The sequence below is a fragment of the Anser brachyrhynchus genome (genome assembly GCF_964034855.1).
Source record: "Anser brachyrhynchus genome assembly, chromosome: 2".
NCBI lineage: Eukaryota > Metazoa > Chordata > Aves > Anseriformes > Anatidae > Anser > Anser brachyrhynchus.
Genome location: NC_137695.1, coordinates 116,241,996 through 116,263,162, shown reverse-complemented (window position 1 = coordinate 116,263,162; position 21,167 = coordinate 116,241,996). Strand labels below are relative to the sequence as shown.

The following is a 21,167-nucleotide window of genomic DNA, read 5'->3' as shown; positions in this document are numbered from 1 at the left end:
AAACATCCTGTTTGTTCTGTAACAGCATTTTTATTTTCAGGCACTTGAAAGAAAAGAAAAGCATATAGAGATCCACATATACAAAACTGTTTCAATTCAGTAAGCCAGTACTGGAGCAGCCAACTCAGATTCAAGACTGCCATATCTAGTGTTTTCTTCTACCTTGAGGAGCTCAAGCTCATATTTTTAATCCCATGAGGATGCCTTAAAGAAACTGTGCCTCAGCAAATCTTACTCAAATATTTCACCATTTCACACAGGATCACAAAATGGTTGAGGTTGGAAGGGACCTCTGGAAGTCATCTGGTCCAATCCCCCTGCTCAAGCAGGGCCATGTAGAGAATATTTGAGACCATAATATAGACCATGGGGAATCTGCAACTTGCTGGAAAATCCTCTTCCTCCAGTTTCCATACTAAGATCTTCTCCACTGCTACTAAGTAATGATCTGAAGTGGCTTGTTCTGATTGCATTTGACTAGTATTTCTCACTTATTAATGTAATTTGAATAATTACAACACACCATTATAAAATTGAAAAATACATTTGATAGAACAACCTGTAAGATTTCAATAAAAATTTTGCATAAAATTCTCTCTTTTGTGTCCGTCCACAATTTTATATAAAGCACTGCTGCTGAGAGCTCATTTCAATGATACAGCTTGTTGCAATGCAATTGCCACAACAAGGGATAGAGCAGCAGTAGTATATCCTGCAGTACACTTTGTTTTCTCCCACCCTACTTGTTACATGATGAGCTATTAGAGTATTATAAGAAGAGCTTAAACATCCCTCCAAAACACGAGGAGTTCTTCAAAGTTGTGGAATGGCCAACTGATAATGCTAAATACAATTAATTTTGCACTGCTTGATTTGTTGAAAACAGACAATAAGAAATGAATCTGGGACACATTCTGTTTTCCCACTTAAGACAATACTGTATTAATAAAATTTTGCATAAATGCTGAAAATGTAAAACCACTTTAAAAGGCAACCTTAGGGTCTGGTTTTGTTCTGAAAATGTACTTAATGAAAACAGCCCACTGCTAAACAAGTATATTCTCTCCTCATATCCGCTAAAACATTTGTAATGCATATAATGAGTAATTGGGAGGGAGGTTCAGCTTTATGTATCCCTATTAGCATGGCAAGGTGAGTCGGACTGTCTTGCTGCTTGCACATTGCCAAAATTAGTGTTAAGTTACAGACAGTTAAATTTTCCATATATGTAATTAAGGACAAAACTTGGACAGCTAATAAAATTTATTAGTGATTAAGTATGAAAAAGAAGGAAAAAGAAAAAAAGAAGGGAATGAAAGGTTTTATGTTACCAACATTTTGGTTCAAAGCAGTTTCAGCCAGTCACACAAATCAGACTGGGCAACTCCTTTCCATTCCTTCAGATGTAGCACAGAAAGATAGCTCAGAAGCAGGGAGTTTGTTTGGGGCAAACTCAGGTCCTGAGGTTTTGAGATTGGGTGATTTTAGGCACCCCATTCTGGAGGAAAGCATTAAGTTCTTAGCTACCAGTTAGGTGCATAAATACTGTTGCAGATGCTGGCTAGGTGCATCTTCTGACATGGCCTAATCTCTCTCCAATATTTGTTCTTTCATCTTTTTCATTGGTGCAGAAGATACATAATTCTGTGTTTGCTTTTGTATTTTTTATTTTCATACATGTAAAAAATTCTCAATTACATTGCAGAAAAGATGATTAAAGAAGTAGACCCTGAATTTCAGTATTGCAACTCAGCATTCAATGCTAAAACCAAGGCTTCTAACAAGGTTCAGTATGCCTTGCTGCAGTGTATGCAGGCTGGAACAAATGGCAGAATTGGTCCCACATTTTCAAGTTTTCCAATTTCTGTAACACAAACCATGCAGACCATCTCCTTTCCTTTGCAAACTGATCTGGCATATGTTTTACTGACAATAACAAAGAAAAAAATAACAGTTGTGGACAGTGGAACAAGCCTATATAAGAGTGAAATAATCCTTATTTTAGAGTAAGGTGCCTTTTTCCAATATTCATTTATTCATTTTACGTTCTGTGGACTATAAAATAAATATGTGAAAAATTCTCAAAACAGTGATGGGTAGTACATGTTCAGGATTTTTCTGTTAAGACCATAACCAATCTTTTATAAGGGTGAAAGATTATAAGAGAGGTGCAAAGAGATGTTCACAGGAGATACTTGTTGGTTATCAGACAAATGAGTAGTTAGTGATCTATATGTGTTTTTTTTTTTTTCCATGTTATATACACCTATAATTCCATAATTGCAAAACTTTCCTTGAGATACCTATATGTGAGTAAACATTATGTGCTTAGTCTTGCTTCTTTTGAACATTGATCCTACCTTTCAAAGCATACAGCCGTAAGAATAATCTTCTTGCTATTCTAAAAGAAAAAAGAACCTGTGAAATTAATAAATATATTAATACACTGTTGAAGCTTTATTTCCAAGTATGAATAAATTATGGACCTAACTACAAAGACACTCAACTTTCGGGTAAATCTAGTTTTTACTAACACCGTCTACATTTTCTAAATGTATTAGATAGCTGGCAGCTATCTAAATGATTTTTTTTTTCTTAATTTTTTTCAAGAAATTCTACAACTAAGGATGACCACAGAAGTCTTACAATAGGAATCAAAATATTAGACATGTTCTTTTTCTCACAATAGCTACAAAGATCAGTAACTACTCCGCAAGATCAAACACAGTAACAGTGAAATTTGTGCATTTGTGAAGCTCCCGTCATTGCTTCCAGAGTTGTTTCCTTTTTCCTTGCAAAAGCCTAGAAGAAGGCAGAAATTGTGTGCTGCCAAATGAGTAGTGATAAATCACAATATGAGAAACATGCAACAGCCTGGGGTCTGAAGTCCTGGATTTTGCCTGAAAAAGTAAAAATGCACTATCTATCTCCTTTATGTATCTCCACTCTTCAGTCTTGGTAAAAAATAATCATCTCAAGGTTACAATTATGATTTCAAAACCTACAAATAATCTAGGAACATAGTATTTCTTCTCCTGATGATTGCTGCCCCATAGTTTTTTTGAGTAGTGAAGAGTATTTTTTCGTTCTTTGTAAAAAGGGTAATTATTTTGAGGTATCTATCTCAACGCAATACAATTAGAGAGATAAGAGTAGTTTTGAATTCTAGTGTGCCAATGCTATTAATCCATCTCATTGCATGAATCACAGACTCACAGAATGGCTGAGGCTGGAAGGGACCCCTGGAGGTCACCTGGTCCACCCCCCTGCCCAAGCAGGGCCACTCACAGCAGGATGCCCAGGCCCATGTCCGGGCGGCTTTGGAAGATCTCCAAGGAGGGAGCTCCACAGCCTCTCTGGGCAACCTGTGCCATGCTCTGTCACCAGCACATAAAGCAGTGCTGCCTGGTGTTCAGAGGGAGCCTCCTGTGTGCCAGTTTGTGCCCATGGCCTCTTGTCCTGGCACTGGGCACCACTGAACAGAGCCTGGCTCCATCCTCTTGGCACCTCCCTTCAGGTATTTACAGACATTGAAGAGATCCCCCTGAGCCTCCTCTTCTCCAGGCTGAGCAGTCCCAGCTCCCCCAGCCTCTCCTCATAGGAGAGGTGTTCATTCACTATCTCTGTGGCCCGTTGCTGGACCCTCCCCAGTATGTCCGGTTCTTTCTTGTACAGGGGGGCCCAGAACTTGACCCAGCACGGCAGGTGTGGCCACACCAGCACTGAGCTTGGGGGAAGGATCACCTCTCTCGACCTGAGTCTCTCGACTCCTCCTAATGCAGCCCAGGATGCCATTAGCCTTTTTCATGGCTGGGGCACATTTTCACCTGATCCACTTTTACTAAGGTAAAAAGCACTTACATCTTCCCTTCTCTAAGGTTATACTGAGGAAGTAAGGTGAGGTAAGGCAAACACTTCACCCCCCACTGCCCTTTCTTTTTCTCTTTGAAAACATAGGTGTTGAACATGCTAAAACACATAGAAAGCACAAGGAAGTGATGAGAAGGGCACACAGGGAAACGGATTTTTTGGTTGTGTCCTCAATTTTTCCAACTTTTTTTTTCTTTTTTTTTCTGATGCAGTACAAGGTGTTAAAATAGAAGGCAAAGGTTATTTTAGGAGTAAATATAAGCTTGTATCAGTTCCAAGGCACTCTTTTCCTATTCCCCCAACTTAATTTTGAGCTCCTACTTTATAATAAGGGAGAGGTACAGAAGGCTGAGAATATACTTCTCATGAGGGAAACCCAGATTTAATTAAGTCTTATAGGAGCCCTACTCTCTAGTCAAATTTGAGTGAAATAGTTTCTCACATCATTATACCGCTGTGCAAGAATTTGCAGGGGTCGATTCTAATGACAGCGACTGAGAGACAGCAGCAGTGGGGACTGCTCTGGACCAGGCTGGCGAACGGATAATTTACATAGGGATGAATTACACGGGCAAGGGTTGTCTCTATTCTCCCAGACAGCGGTTCCCGAGGATTTTTGGACGGAGGAGCGCCGTCACTCCGCGTAAACGCTCCGGAGGCTGGGCGGGAGCGGGCCGGGGGCCACCCCGGCGGGGGGGTCTCGCTAGGCAGGCCTGGAACCGAGGCCCGGGGCGGCTCCCCCCCCCCCGCTGCTCCGTTACCGAGGAACGGCCAAACGGACGCCGCGGCCGGGGCGGCGGCGGGCGGCCGCTTCCCGCCCGCCCGGAGCCGTGAGTAGCGGGCGGCGGGCCCGGGGCTGGCGCCTGGCGGAGAGCCCGGCTTGGCGGCCGCTCAGACGGCGGGCCCCGGCCGCGCTGGGGGAGCTGGGGGGGCTCCCTAATTCCAAACCCCTGCCGTGGGCAGGGACACCTCCCACCAGCCCAGGTTGCCCAAAGCCCCATCCAGCCTGGCCTTGAGCACCTCCAGGGATGGGGCATCCACAGCTTCTCTGGGCAGCCTGTGCCAGTGCCTCACCACCCTCTGAGTGAAGAATTTCTTCCCAGTGTCTAATCTAAACCTACCCTCTTTTAGGTTAAGACCATTGCCTCTTGTCCTATCACTATCTACCCAAGTAAAGAGTCCCTCTCCATCCTTTTTATAAGTCCCCTTTAAGTATTTAAAGGCCACAATGAGGTCTCCCCAGAGCCTTCTCCAGGCTGAACAGACCCAACTCTCTCAGCCTTTCTTTGTAGGAGAGGTGCTCCAGCCCTCTGATCAATTTCACGTCCCTCTGGACCCACTCTAACAGCCCCACATCTTTCTTGTGCTGAGGGCCCCAGACCTGGACACAGCACCCCAGGTGGGGCCTCACAAGGGTGGCACGGAGAATGGAGTCTCATTGTTTCACTCCATAGTAACACCGGAGTAGGCTTCAAAAAAAAAAAATGGGGTAGATTTTGAAAACAATATTTTGAAAAACTTATGGAAAGTATGGGTGGCTGTTACTACAATGATGCTAACTGGTCTCTAAATTCTGTTGGTCTTGCTATTTATTTGGGAAAATAACTGGTGAGGATTGGGGGAGTTTGTGAAAGGTTTAGTGGACTTGCCTTAGCTCACAAGGTTGTGAAATTTTGGTCACACTCCAGCTGTGGGAGCCTAGGTGAATATATTGAGGAAATATATATCAGAAATATTATAAAGCACTGTAGTCTTGGCTGTTGTGCTTCAGCAGAATATATCCCAAGCAGCAATTGTTTCTTTTAAGTTTTTCCATATTGGTCATACTGAGATGTATTTTGGAAGCTGAGGAGCTGGTCATGATCCCAAATGAAAAGCCAGTATCTATTTGTTTCAGTTATGGGTCTAATCTTGTTCTTTTATATTGTTCTTCCTGGAAAATTGAATACATTTGTTAACACAATGAAATGCTTTTGAATACGCTTCCACGAATTTAGAGATCTACTAAGGTTTGGAAGTGTTTGGTCTGCAGTCCTTTAAGATTGCTCCTCATGGAGTTGCAACCTGGTTATCTTGTTAGTGAGATAGTACTAGTATTAAATAAAAAAAAATCAACTGATTACAAAACTGATACGTGTTTCTTAAGCTTTCTTCTCTACTGAGGGGCTTTAATTTATTTTCAAAATTTTTTTAAATGTTCTCATCTTTTCAGTGCATATTGCCTATGTGAGATAATAGACATTGGAGTTTTATTTTGGTAAAGTATCTGACTCTAAGATCTATTTTTATGGTGTAGATGTGATGGTCTGCATTTTAGCTAGCTGTTTTGTAAGGAGCTTTTGGATGGAGTTCAATAAAAAGAGGGCATGGTAGCAGTAGCTCTGTTCTAGACAACTGACTCAGGTCTGATAACTTACATAAAGGACAGGTATGTCAGAAACTGTCAAGATAGAAGACAGAATTAGGGACAGTTTCCCCTATTGAGGGGTGATGCGAGAATGTTTATTTCAATTCGGACATGAAATGGAGAACTTTTCTATTCCTCTTTTAGTACTTGTTGCAATTTTGGATGAAATTACTATTTGGAAGATTGTTATCCACACTAATATCCAAAATTAATAGTGCAATAGCTGCCCCCAGATATTTTGTATCATGTCTTCAGAACCCGTAGAAATTATAGTGAAATCAATCTAAATGACAATGAAATTATTTTTCCTAATATTTACAAGATGCCTACTGAAGCACTACACTTGATGTTAAAAGAGAGATTGGAGTAAGAATAGAAATGGAATGGTTAAAATGTTCATTATTTGTAAAGTGATAAAAATCTCATAATACAGAGGAGCCTGCTTATCCATTCCAGCTTTCTGTGGGATTCCTGATTTTGAATACTGTTTTGATCTTTATAGTAGTTGCAGCAGGAAGCTATTGAGATTAGGCAGTATGTAGGAAAAAAACGATTTTTAGCTGCTTTTGAATTCTGTATCTCAAAGTTGGACATTAGACATTTTGCAGAGTAATTCTAGTTTTCTGTATCTTTTTCCTTCACAGTATAAGCAAGAAACAATAATGAATACCGAGAAGATTTGGATCCTCAGACTCTTCCTATTTAACCTCCAAGGACTTGGCTATACAGAAAACTTGTGCCGTGAACTTTAGTGAGGTATATATAATGCATCCAGTAATTCTCCTACTACTGTGCTAGCTACGTACTTGAAAAAGGACTTTGTACTGGCATAGTTCATTACTCCTATAAAGGAGAATAAAAACAAGGATTATGCTAGTCTGTGCACATGGATAAGAAATGAAGCTCTCTATCAAAAAGTGGGTGTTTGCATGACATTTTACGTTTACATTACATGATCCGTGTACATTATGTTAACTTTTATGTAGTTGAGAACAATTCTGTGGTGAAGAAATTTAGAGACAGAATGAATAAATCTAGCCAAAAAAAAAACGCTCTCCTGCACTCTTGTTGCTCAAATATGTAATAAAGCCTCATTAAACTTTTTTTTTTTTCCTCCTTCATTTTACTGGGTGTTTTTAGCTTTGTGTGAAAAGTTGAATTACTGAATCATGGAGCACAAGCACTGCTTGAAGCTAATGGCCACATTTCTTGAATACAAAGTTTTATGATTCAGGATATCTCACTCTTGGAAGGTAGACAGTGAGGAAGCATGAGATTGAGCAAGCAGCACTTCCAGTCAGCTTGGGGGTATTGATGATTTCTTAACTATCATTACTTTTTTTTTTTTTTCATGCAAAACTTTGACTTGGAGTTGTCGACTTCTAAGGGTGTATTGCAGGACAAGTACAAGAAATGTGGCAGCATTGAATTGCATAGGTTACTCTTTAATGTTGAATGCTTACAATAAGGCAGTCTGAAAATATATAATTAAAAATCTCTCTCTCAATTTTCTTTTTTAACAAGGTTTTCTATTACTTTTCCATTTTTTTAACAAGAGAGCATCAAGAATTAATTAGCTGCTAACATCTCAGCAGTGCCACAAAATTTGTCTTGCACCAACTGAACAAAAGAATGTGTTTATAGTTACTCAGCTCTTGAATTGGAGTTTGGCAAGATCTTCTCTTCAAACTAGAAAACACACAGATGCAATTTCATATTATTTAGGAGTGTGTTGTGTTCCTTTTTTTTTTTAAATTTTAAATAGACTGTATGAACCTGCCAAATTTTCCACTCATTTTGTTTCTCTAATCTTTGTGACTAAACTATTTATATAATATACATGGTGGCTAAAATTACTACTTAACCGGGAGCTCCTCTGAAACATGAAATAATAAAGTGCATACAACTTAATGGCAAATCAAATAAAGATGGATCACCATTTTAAAATGCTTATTAAAATGCTTTAAATCCTTTTTCTTTTTTTTTTTTTTTTTTGAAACAGTATGGTATTGTCATGTTAGGCACAAGGCATGTCTAACTCATGTCCCTGAGGAAGAAAGGAGGCACTCTGAGTAATAGGGACAGCAAGAGCTTGCCTCATGATTCTTGCACAATTTGGACACAGTGCCTTGCTGGGAGGAGCTGCAAGCACTGGAGAGGACAGGATCATCTACAGTTTGAAATGATCTGGAGAAGTCAGGGAACAGGGTGTAAATACAGAAGAACATGTACGAAGTAGTATGCTAAGTAGAAATAATGTGTATAAAGAGAAGAAATTAATAGGTAAGGTAGTGAAAGATCTACAGCTTACAGTGCTAAACACGAAAACCAGCATCATGCTGTTGTGACAGAACCAAGGGTTGTATCAGGATACAAAACCAAAAGCATTGTGTAATGCTTCCATTCTTCTTAGCACTGCTGAGGTATCAGCTGGAAGGCCATGTCCTCTTTAGGATGCATCTGGGAAGATGTGGACCAGCTGCAGAGAATGTGGGGGAAGATAGTGGAAAAACAATACTAATCTTGGGGGCATGAGGGAGTGGAAGAATTTGGTCTGTTTAAGGCAGAAAAAGGAAGAGAGAGCAGTTCTCAAATGTTAAAGAAATTGTTTACAAGATGAAGGTAATCCGTTATTTTCTATGTTCATAAAGATATGACAGACTACATTATACATTAGGAAAGCTGACTAACAGCAAAGATGGCTGAGTTTGGTTTAAGTTTGCCTGCACATTTTGTAGAAACTATCTCTGAAAGATTTTTAAATGGTTTTGACAAACATTTGTCAGAAATGGTTTGGATTTAGTTGAAACTGCCTTGGATCTTTCAATTCGTCCAGGCATTATTTTACAAATGGCATCTGTTTTCACATTCTGCTATGTTCCTGTCATTATTAGAGAGGAAATAAAGTTTCTGCTTAGTTTTACCCGTTCTGTTCTGCTGAGGAACTTGGTAACTGCTTAATTAAATACACAATTCTTTTTTTTTTTGCTTTACAGATCCTCTGTCCTTTTTTGCTTTTATCATCCCATTCCAGTTTTAGCAGCATGTCTTTGTCAGTCTCTTTTCCTTTCAGATTTCTCATTTATTCTGTGTTATCTTTGAATCTTTTTAACAATTACCTTTCCATACTGTGTAATATGTTTTCCAGCTTTGCCTTGCAAACACCTTCATTCCTGTGAATGCCTTATCTTACCCGCTTTACTTCAGCATGCCAGCATCCTTGTACTTTGTTCTTTCACTTGTTCTTTGTCTTTTTTTTTTGTCTTTTTCTTCCTGTCATTTTTTTTTTAGCATAAACAAGATGGTGTCTCTTTTTCTTTGTCCTATATCTACATTACTTTTAAAATATCAATGTTTAAGATCCTTACAAAATACAGTTTGATGGGAAGATTATGAAATAAGTGAATACGGTCACTTTAGGTAGCCTCCACTTAAAGAGTGGGTTTTGATATATCTAAGGAAACAAGGTGTATGCTGTCACTGTATATGGTCTGTCAGTGCCCGTCCTCTAGAAGCTTTTGAACATACTGTCCAATTTCATCCAGATTTGACAGATAGGTGGGAGTCTCAAAGTTCTTCCAAGTTTCATGAAAATTGGCAGCTGAGGAGGGGGAAGAAAGACCCAAATTATTCCCTCGACTGTAAGAAAGGAGTTATAAAATAGCCCTTTACATATTCTGTAGGGTAACAGTCAGCTGAATAATCCACTGTGCTTTCGGTTAGCAAGCACATGTCTGTAAAGCTCCCATACAGTCCTAGCACGTGTGCACGCCCAGAAGGGAATACCAAGGGAAGCTGTGCTGGTCAGGCTCTGTGTCGCTGGGAGGAACTGGGTTTCTCTGAGGGAATGTTGCACAAAAATACAGGGGAAACCAGGCCTTGTTATTGAGTCTAATGGTTATGGGAACTGCTGGCTATTTTAAGCTGTAAAATGTTTTTAGTGGCTTTTCTCTGTTCTTTGCAACATCAGAGAGCCCATTAGGCATTAAATAGTAACCATTTCTAAATACTAAAATGATTCATCTGTTGTTATTTCTGGCTTATCTTCATATTTTTTTTGGAGAACCTATTCTATCCTTCCAAATTTGACTGGATCAGTTCCACCAGTCCCTTGACCCATTTATCTTTTAATGATCTTTTAAGATACCAGGGAGGTCTGAGGAGGCAAAGTAGACCAAAAACGATATTGTTGGTAGTTCAAGCTAGAAGCATGACAGCGTGTGCTAAAGAAATTCTTGGACTTTTTCTTTGCATCCCTTTGTTGCAGTGCTGATAACTACAGATTCTTGTGCAGCATTTAACAGATTAAGAAAATGCTTTAAGTTTCCAAGAATTAAAGCTTTCGACTAGAGGTGATGTCTGTGTTTATTTTTAACTGAGATTTATTTGTCTGTTTATCTGTTCTGTATTGCCAAATTGTGAAATTCCAATGTTTGTATTTCTGAACATTGAAATGAAAGGTATTGATGGCAATGAACTTGGTGAGTATAAGGCAGCTCTGAAACAACTGATACAGAACAAAGTTATTGAGCAAACAAAGCTAGGAAGGGAAAAAAACAGAAGAGCTCTAGCGTTGAAGTAAAAACATACAAGTCCAACTGTCCCGCTGTTCATCTGATTGGCAGGGTTGTGGTGTTTATTTATTTATTTATTTATTATTGTTTTTTTAGATGCCTATGATTCATTCTGGGAGCTGATAAGAAAGTGAAGAGGAGTTTGTAGCTAATTCACAGGCTGGTTGAATTGAGTTAATTTGTTCCTGCTGAATGCATGTTTTTTAATGCTGTTGAGACAATTAGGCTGTTGTAAGACTAAGTGTTAGCATGCCTAGAGCGCTTTTTCCTTTCCTACTATTTCTTGAAACTAAAGAAACGAGCAAATTCATCCTTATTCAATATGAACCTTATTGCAAGTGAAAAGAAATAAAATAAGTTTGTCACATGCTGTTTCTTTTTGTTGTTTTTCTGAAATTTCTGTAGCCATTTCTGAATGTTTGACTATTTGTATATTATTATAAAATAGTATTTTGAATCTAATGACAACAACAGAACTGGCTTAATTATAAGTAAGTAAAAAGATAAGCACTACTTAATGGTTTGATAAAATGCAAGATCTGTAAATATTTGATCTTTTTTTTTTGTTGTTACTTCATTACTCTATTTTTAAAAAATGAAATTCAGAAGTGTCTACATATCTAATGCTCAGAATAGGAGATGTGATTTGTATGAACATATGCGGCAATTATGCCAAAACTAAATTTCCTCAGTTCTGTGGTTACTATGGTAACCAATATTCACTGTATTTCATTTAGACATATACAACAGAAGAAAATGCTAGGTTTAAAGTTTAATAATCTTTTCAAAAATATTGCGCTATAGTACATGATATTTTAATTATGGATATGGGGACGGATCAAATAACTAACATGCTTAGTAGCATGAACGTTGGTAGTAATCATCTTTAAAATATATTTGGATGATTCTTCTGGTAATGGAATTTCGGATGCTTATTTCTAACAATTGAATTGAATTAGTTTTTTGCTTGAGCAGAGAGATTGTTCCTACAACTGTCAGGTCTCTCTGACCTTCCAGGAATAAGGAAGAGATTAATAATTCTGTTGTTTCATTTCTGGCCTTAGAATGTGTGAGGAGGGACATTGAAATAACAAAGTAGGTAGCACCTTTAGTCAAAGGTAGTTACGTTTTGTGAGAATCCATGTCACAGAATGTGAGAAGCTCTTAAGGCATTTATTTTCTCAATGCTGCTTGATAGGAGAGTAATTCCTCTTTTCTGATTCATGTCACAGAGGTGGAACTCGAGAATGTATAATGACAAAGTGCATCATTCGAAACTGTGGCACAAAGGACCTGGATTTAATACCCTTATCTGTTAGAGATTTACAGTTGTTTTTCACCCTGTTTAATTGTCTGGTTTTTATTTTAGAGTTCATATTTACACTAAGGCCTATGGCAAAAGAATAGGGATTAAGTTCACTTACATTGCAGACTATCTAGTTGCAGTGAACCCCAAGAATAATGGAATATTGGACAAAAATTCAAATTGATTTTGATACAGAACTATCAAAAGTATTTGGGTATTTATATGATAGTGGTAAAATCTCAGATACAGAATATTTAGTTTTGGACACCAGTAGAAGTTTGTGAGACTACTTTATTGATCTTATGTCCCTGGCATATAGTGGCTAGTATAGTGGACAATTTCTTCTCCAGAGATCTTGTTTCTGTGAAAGAAATAATTCTGATTTTTGTTGTTGTTGTTAGTGTTGGTTTATATTAGCCTGTCTACAAGATTCTGCATGAAGTCTTGTTTTCAAGTGTGAGACCTAGTTATCACTGTAAAACATTTTGATGTTGCAAACTGCTATTTAAACAACACTGTGTACTATTTTGAAATATCCACACTAAATGTAGCTTGAGGGAATAATCCTAGGGACATTAATAGTTTCTTGCATATTCTGAAGTAAACCTGGGATACATTTCAGTGATTAAAATGATTCACTGCATCGCCTGAGTACAGGCAGAAATTGTGCAAGAGGTCCTAGGACCCTAACACCAAATGATAAAATGCTGTATTTGCAGAAAGCGAGCACTTGGAGGTCAGGAAATGATAGGGTAAAATGAAGATTGTTCACGGAGTGTTAGCTCCTTTAAACTATGTATTAGTTCATAATTTTTATTTATGCTAACTGCATTTGGGGGAAGGAGGAAAAATTCCAACACAAATGGTATGGCCACAGTGAAGCAGGAATCAGTAAAAACATGTCAAACAAAATTCTCCTGTAATTTGGCCATATCTGTTAGTCTTATGAGATAGATAATCTCAATTTGCCCGTAGTTCGCTTAATGATGAATGAGAGTTTTGGTGGAGAGGTAAGTATCGGAGTTGATGAGGGAAAGGTTCATATGGAATAGGCTATTTATGGAGTGTATTTATGAATATCCCCAGACTCTGCCTGGGGAATGGTTTTTATGATGAGAAATAGTAGTAGTAATTTATGTTACATGGACAGTAATTCTAATGTCTGGAGTCTAATCTCTTTCATAGAAAAACATTTGTCAAGAGTTTTACTTTTAACAGAATTGTTAGTTCCTCATCTTTCTGTTAGAGATATTGACATTAAATATTTGATGTTAGCAGCTGACCAATTATTTCTATTAAAGTAAAATACCAAGGAAATAATTTAAATGTTGTATTTTTAATTTAGCTTTAGTCATATTTAATAATATATCTGACATATATTTTTAATAAGTTTATATACATACCTGATGAAACATTCACAATGCTTTTTTTATGAAGTAGTATACAATGGCTTTTGAAAGATATGCTCTAGGAGTATGGCTTAAACTAATGGTTATCTTTGGCAGAGTGAGAAAGTCAGTTTGAATGCTGTAAAATTATTTGTGCAGAATAACACTTCCTAGAGGTCGGAGGTACATATTACAGAATTACAGTGCTAACTCACTAGATTTGACTTACTGGTCTGGGTAGGATAGTATCAAAGAAATTTGTTCATTTGTATATTTATAACTACAGCTATGAACATACATAGTTTTTATATATATTGAGGCTAAGATTTTCAAAAGATACTAAATGAAGTAAGTGTTGACTAATTTTTTTTTTTTCCAAGCCTCAGACTGACACAATACTTTTGTCATCAAGTGTGGATTTGTACAATATATTTTTTTCAGTGGGTTGTCATATACAGTGAAATGTCTTTTGTGTTCTGTGTAACATGAATGATTCTGCATCAGGCAAATGATGTTCACACCTTGTTCTTAACACATGCTTGTATATCAGATAATAGTCTATTTTGTACCTCCTTCCTGATATATTGCTGGCCTTATAAGAAATGATGAAGTGAAACTGTTTCTTAAGCTTTTTTTTCTGGATTTCATCCTTTTGTATATATGGATTTTCTTCTCTTTTCTCCTTGCTCTAAAGCTATTCTGCCTGTAGATACTTATTTTCATTGACTTTCTGAGAGTTTAAGAATCTTTTGTATTCCTTGTGGGAGTTAGTGTGGCCCATCAGGTCTGACTGTTAGGATAAGCCAGTAGGAGACTAAGGTATTGCTCTGCCGGGTCCAAGAAGCTTACATCCTGTCACACGTAGAGTTAAATATGCTTGCTTGCCAAGTTGGCATATTTCTTTAAGCAATGTTGAAACCCACCAATAATTGTTTCAGGCAATAATTGCTTCAGGAAATGGAAAAAGCTACCGTTTCGTATGCAAAATAGATTGTTGTTGTTCTGTGTTATCTATCTGTTGAGTGGACAGTGGTTCAGTTGACAGGTTTATGGACTTCCACTGACAATTTTGTAATGAAAATTCATCTCATAGGTTATCCACTCTACACATCTGTCCAGTTAGGGCTAATTTCCACTGTTGTGGGATTCAAAAAAAAATGTGTAATTTAAAAAGCTGGGCCACATAGGTTGAAATTTGCCTGTCTTGTTTTTATTTATTTATTAATTTTACTACAATTTCATTACTTATATAGGTTCCACTGGGCAATTTGTAATTTCAACTGGTTAATTGCTGTCTTTCTCTTAGTAGAAAAAGTGAAAGCAGGTTTGCTAGCCTTTAAAGATACTATAGATACATATCACTGATAGAATAAATTTTATGCTGATGAAAATAAGTGGTTAAAATGTGTATTTATGTATATATGTATTATTATTTTTCTAATTATTAGGCTGCGAAGTACTACCAGCAATAATGTTTGAAACACAGTTGATTTCCTGTTCTTCTAAGGACAGTGATGAGCCACCCCAAGGTATGTCAGGTATGTCTTCTATAATACAGATTTCAAGTAATTTAAGGACGGGCTTAGATTTAAGACATAAGTAATTATTTTATATTTTGTATTTTAATAGTGTGCAGTGCTAGTCCTCTTTCTTGGTTATCTGTCATGCTGCTCAAAATCCTTCCTAACAATTATGCATTTGTATACTTTGAGTGTCAGTCATTGGTGTCACTCGATCCTCTAATCATAGTTCAGTTTTTCTATCTGGAGAAAGCAAAATTAGCTGTATTTCATGTCATCTAGATTTAATTTTTTTAGATTGTAAAAAAATAGTGAATGGTTCCACTTTCACACTGAGTTATATTTCTAACTTGTTTTTACAAATGGATTAGAAGATTTGTAAAAATGTTTGCATTTACCAGGGAAAACCAAAGTAAGAGAAAATACTCTTTTTATGTTGTTTAAAAGCTTCATTTTTTTTTTAAACTAAGTTATTGTTAGTTACATTAATGATGTAAAGAAAATAAATATTTTTACAACAATATTAATGTTCATTTAGTAAAACGTAAAAACAATAGCAGAAGAAACAACTAAGTGAAATTGAATTAATATTGATCTGGAAATCTGAACTTGTATGTTGTGCATCAGAGTATAAGAAAGATCCAAAGTCTATATATGCTTTGTTAGGACAGTAGGCATCCTGTGAAGGCTGTAGAAACAAGCAGAGTGAGATCCTGTGAGGTTGTTTCTGATACCATTTTTAGTGGGCTTCTTTTCAAACAAAATTTTGCAAACCATCTTTTCCATTCCAGTAAGCAGTTTACCATAAGGTAAGGTTAGAAGGATGTTATGCTACCTACAGGCTTCTAGTCTTCTAGTCTGACACTTTTAATCAAGATACTAAGAGTTTATTCTTAAAAAACAAAACAAAACAAAACAAAACAAACAAACAAACAAAAACATCTGCCCACAAACTGTATATGAAGGTTGTCTGTTAATCTATCTACTTTACTGTATAATCCCTATTATTAATATTGTTATTTTTGGTTAATCTCCAAGGCCCCTTACAGCATTGTGTCTCCCTGAACATAATTAGGTTAATGTTCCATCTTTGTAGGACAACTGCTTATACTTTTTCATAGGTCTAGGTTTCACTGTCTTGTTCTGATTCCTGACACCTTTCATTAGCGATCTCTGCAGTCAGATTACCATTCTGTGTATTAATTAAATAATTAGCATTAATATTGTGACACAGTATAATTTAATTATGTCATTATAAGGCTAGCAGAGTTTAAGAAAATGTAGTTGTTAAATCTGCATGTTCTCATAACATACCATTTAGCTTTAATTTCCCAACACAAGAACTACTATTTTGGAAGTTCATCCCTTCAAAAGGTTGAAGCAAACACTGTCTGGAAATAAGTATTGTATGCATAAGAGCAGCCTAAGTTTGCCTCTTCAGGCCTTGAGACCTTTTCTGTTCTGCTCTGGGCTTTTTTTTAGTAGCTGACAGCTTTGCCTTTTTCGTTTCTGATATTATTTTTTCTGTTTGGACAAGATCTTCACTGGGGACTAGCCTAAAATCATCAAACTCAATTAATTTGGGATTAATTATATGAAATTAATTATAGCAAACTGTATTCTGACCTTCACCCCTTTTATCATCTCATCTTTTTGAAATTATTCCTTCATATTCTTCATGCATTTTTGAGTTTCTCTCCTTGTATTTGAGATTGTATTGAAAAGGAACAATGTTTTCTGCATAAAGTGTGAATAGCAATAGATGCAGCTGTTACATTCTCTTAGTCAATGTCAAGACCAAGGTTTACAGAGTTCCAAATTAAAGGAAAAAAATAATGTATCAGAAAATCTGGTATCAACCTGCATGTAAAGTTTAGCAACCTTCTATATTCTCTTTCTCCAGATGAGAATGAGTGGACCACCATAAGGCAACGTAGCTGTGCTTTTGTAAACACTCCATTACCATGTATTAATAAGGCTATTTATCACATTCAAGAGTTGGAAGTAAAGATGGAGAAATGTTTTCAACAGGTACATTTATGGTTAAAAATGGCCAAGTCCTTTTTTATATAGCAAGTATATTTTAAGTAAGATTCCTATGGTGATTTCTATTTAAAAATATTACTTCAGTTGGTATGTATGGTCCAAAACAGTGTCCAGCAGGTTTTTTTACTAGCCATGATGCTTAACAGTCTTAACATCTGCTTAACAGTTTAGGCAAATCAAACTATCTCACAGCATCTTAATATAATATATCAAATATATATTAGTAAATTCATATATGACAATTCAGAAGCACACAGAATCGTGTTTTTTCAATGATGTAGATAGTCTGCAAAATATTTCTTGATCCTAATCTTGACTAGATACTCAGTGATCTCTGTGCCATTTTCTGTCACTTACAGTAAGCAATGTTCTTTCCTAAACGGTACTTAAAAATTCCGTGATTAAATATTCTTTACTCTTATGTTCAGAGCCGTGAATTTGAAAATACTATGGTTCTGTTTCTAGCAATATATGATGTTTTCATAGCCTATATAGATTTTGTGTGAATAGAAACAAGAATAGGGGGTAACTACAGATGGGTAGGTAGATGAAGAAAAATGCAATATATTCTGTTTTAAAGTATAGTAAAATCTTCCCATTAACTTCTTTGAGAACATGATTAGTATTATTTAAATAATTCACTTTACTGGAGGAGTGTTTTCCAAATGTTAATAAATTCTGTATATGTCTACACTGCAGTAAAAAGATCTGATTGCTACTTTTGCAGACAAGTTATATTTAAATAATTTATTTCGAGTATCGACCATAGTGCCATCATAGCAGCACATCAGGAAGACTATCTTACATTAATCTTCCAAAAACGTTGTTAAACACGCTGCAGGGAGATTTCTGCAACTGCAGCATAGATACTAGAGGAATCCAAGGTGTATGAACTATAGTAATATCTCAATTTACAGCATAGACTTAAGTGGAAAATTTTATATTGTCTCATTCACCTGTACTTAAAATGATGAACAGTGAAATGATTTTAATGTTATAATTTTGTCATTAATATGCACGAATTAGATGGATAAACACTAGATGTTCATTCATATTAATGCATATGCAGTCTTATGCGTGTTTTCCACATCTCTTCTAACTTTGTGAGTATACTTAATACACAGAGCTTAAAAATAGTTTAAGGCCTCTAGACAGTGACATCATTACAACTATAACTTAAGGTGAAAAAAATGGGGTGACTTCAGTATCTGTATTTCATAAATGCTTATAAAAATCAAAATTAGGAATATTTACTGGAATGAATATACTGCTACAAATATAGAGAGTCTTGGACTTTACTAGGATAAATATGAATTTATTTACAACTCTGCTAGTAAATTAAGTATCACCAGTAATGTGTCCGGTTGAAATGGAAAACCTCATATCCATATTGTTAAGTTCGTCCCCTGCAAAACAGGTAAACAGTATGCACACTGTTTAGGGGACTGGTTTTTCACTCTTTCCAGTTCCTGAACTGTGCTTGGAAACTGGGAATGATTTGCAGATATGGTAATTGTAGCAATTGGGTTTTGTAACAATCTGATGATGTGGGTGGTAAAGTTGCTGGGCCCAAAGGGCCTGGCAGTTTTTTACTGTTCTAAACATAACCGTAATGAAGAAAAAGCATACAAAGTTCAGGCAGACATTCTCCAATAGTTTTGAGATTAAAAACAAAGTATCAAAGTTAAAAGAGTAGCAAGGGTATTAACAATATAAAATGACTTAAAAGAATTACATTACAAAATTAAGTAATACGTAACATGTATCTAAAAAAATTTGGTTTCATTACCTACCTTTTGAGATCATTACACATTTTTTAAAAATTCAAAAGCTTCGTATTTATTTTAAGATGGTAAGAAACGTACCTCTGTATGTAAATTGATTCGATCCTCTTATGATAAAAAATTCAGTGGCCTTTTTATTAGGAAACAGAAAAGGTATGTATTATCTGAGATGTATGATGGAGTTTTTGTTTTACTTTTGCAGTATGACCATGTGTTTAAGGAGGAGAAAATGCCACGGTAAGAAATGTATACAAAACATGCAAAGAAACACACAAAATTATACAAAATGATGTATTTGTTTTAATGTCAGGTAATTATTTGATGAGAAGTTAGTCTGACTACAAAGTCTGCTCTGTGAACTATAGAGTTTACCAAGTTCTTCTGTTGCATAAAACATATCTGAAGTATTCTTAGTACATGCAGGAGCTGGTTATTTCAGGAGCCCTAAAGTGTTTATGGAGTATTTCTTATATCCTTCCTATTCAGTGTTTAATTTTCGAAGTAATCTCATGTCTCAGGACCCACGTAAATGATGAATTTCTGTTGGTAAGAGTTGTTCAGCTATTGATACTTCTGAAATTGTGCCTCACCTCAGGTACTTAAATACAGCTCATTGCCCTTATTTTAAACTCTCATTGCTTTAAGTTAGAAGATACCCAAAATAAAGCTGACTCTGTGACTTTAAATTGTATTATTCATGATGCGGACTACTTTATAATGTAGTTCTCATTACAAAGATTAAAAAGAAGAGTTTGAAGAGGAGAAAGTATCTCCTGCACTCAGCTTGTTGTCCTGACTGTTTTGAGCAATGAACGCTCTATTTCTCTGTATATTTTCACTCTGTCAGATGTGCCTACTGAGTTACTTTGTGTTCAGCCTACTTAACCTGTTCATTGAACTCCTGCTTCTGTATCTGATTTGAAATCTCTTCCATCACCTAGTCGAAGTTTTCCTATCGAATATTTTTCTGTTGTTGCTGATGTTGTTGTTGTTCTCTTCCCAGTACTTTACATGCATTTTCTGTTGATCTAGGGAGGCTTCGGTTCTATTTCTTTCGGTCTGTTTTTGACATAAGGTTTTTGTCTGTTATTTCTTCATAGAAACACCAAATGTCTGTGGAGTGCTTTCAAATCTGCACTTTCACATTATGCATGTACGTGTGATGTACCACAAAAACAGATTTCATTTTGTCTTAGGTGCATGTGACAAACCTGTATGTGCTCTTTAACCTGCACATGAGGGCATAAATGGGTGGTGGTTATCTTTCATCCTCTTTCTTCTAAACTCCAGTAGGCTAATGAGCCTCTTGAGGTCACATGAGAGCTGTGGTTCGCTTGTGTTCTAATTTGTCTGTTTCGGTTATCTCTTTTCCTCTCTCACTTGCAGGTTAAATTTGTCCTGATCTCATTTTAACAATGCCCTCCTCTTTTTTGCTTTTGAGTCTCCCAGGATTTCAAAAGCTTGTCTGTTGGAAACTGATGAAGCCTTCATATCTCTAAAAAATCTTTATTTTTTTTTTTCATTGTTGACCCTTCAGTGATGACTTACCTTAAACTGATAAAAGTGAAACTACATCTAACTTGCAGTGCAAAATATATCTGTGTCTGATAGTGACCCTCAATGCTTCTGCTGTTTAGAAGAGTTTGGAAAGTATATATTGCTCTGCCAAGTTCAGGGCTTGGTAAGAGTAACAACTTTTTCAGAACGGTTTCTCACAACAGTTTCAGATGTTAAAGAAATCTCTTTCTTGTATTTGTCTAAAGAAATGTGAGAAAAGCATATATATGGGAATTGTACAATTAAGAATTCTTCTGTATGACTCGCAGTGTCTTTTAGCAATTATTCCGTTCACTTAAACCAATGTTTAAATGTGTAAGACTGAAAAGATATACTTTTGACTTAGTGAAAGTAATATTTATGTAACAGTGTTAATTTAAATTCAGTCTAAAATTTTAGTGACAGTGGGTTTTATCCACAGGATAACAAAACAGGTCAGCGCTGAATCTAATGAAGATATCTGGTTGTCATTGGATTTTCAAGAAGCTAATGTATCTGGTGAAGGTAAAATGTTTTACAGTACTCACTCAGTGGTTATAGTTACTTACCCTCATTTAATATATGCTTTGCATTTAATAATAGTTGTTAATTACTTGACATATCTTATGTAAGTGATGAGTGTGTCCTTTGAAATCTGTGTATTGTCTGTCAAGATGAAAGATATACATTTAAAATGTTATATTAAGTACTATTAAATCATCCTGTTTGCAAGACA

At 36.3% G+C, this 21,167-nt stretch overlaps 1 protein-coding gene across 1 annotated transcript in view; it reads left to right on the top strand.

Moving 5' to 3' along the window:
* Nucleotides 1-11,046: 11,046 nt before the first annotated feature.
* Nucleotides 11,047-21,167, top strand: part of CCDC178 (coiled-coil domain containing 178) — a 174,821-nt gene continuing 164,700 nt past the window's right edge. The window contains exons 1-5 of the mRNA XM_080578410.1: nt 11,047-11,342; nt 14,994-15,074; nt 16,969-17,096; nt 19,098-19,132; nt 20,874-20,956. Of these exons, the coding sequence (XP_080434536.1) occupies nt 15,017-15,074; nt 16,969-17,096; nt 19,098-19,132; nt 20,874-20,956 (304 nt within the window). The 5' untranslated portion in view covers nt 11,047-11,342; nt 14,994-15,016. The remainder of the gene's footprint in view (nt 11,343-14,993; nt 15,075-16,968; nt 17,097-19,097; nt 19,133-20,873; nt 20,957-21,167) is intronic.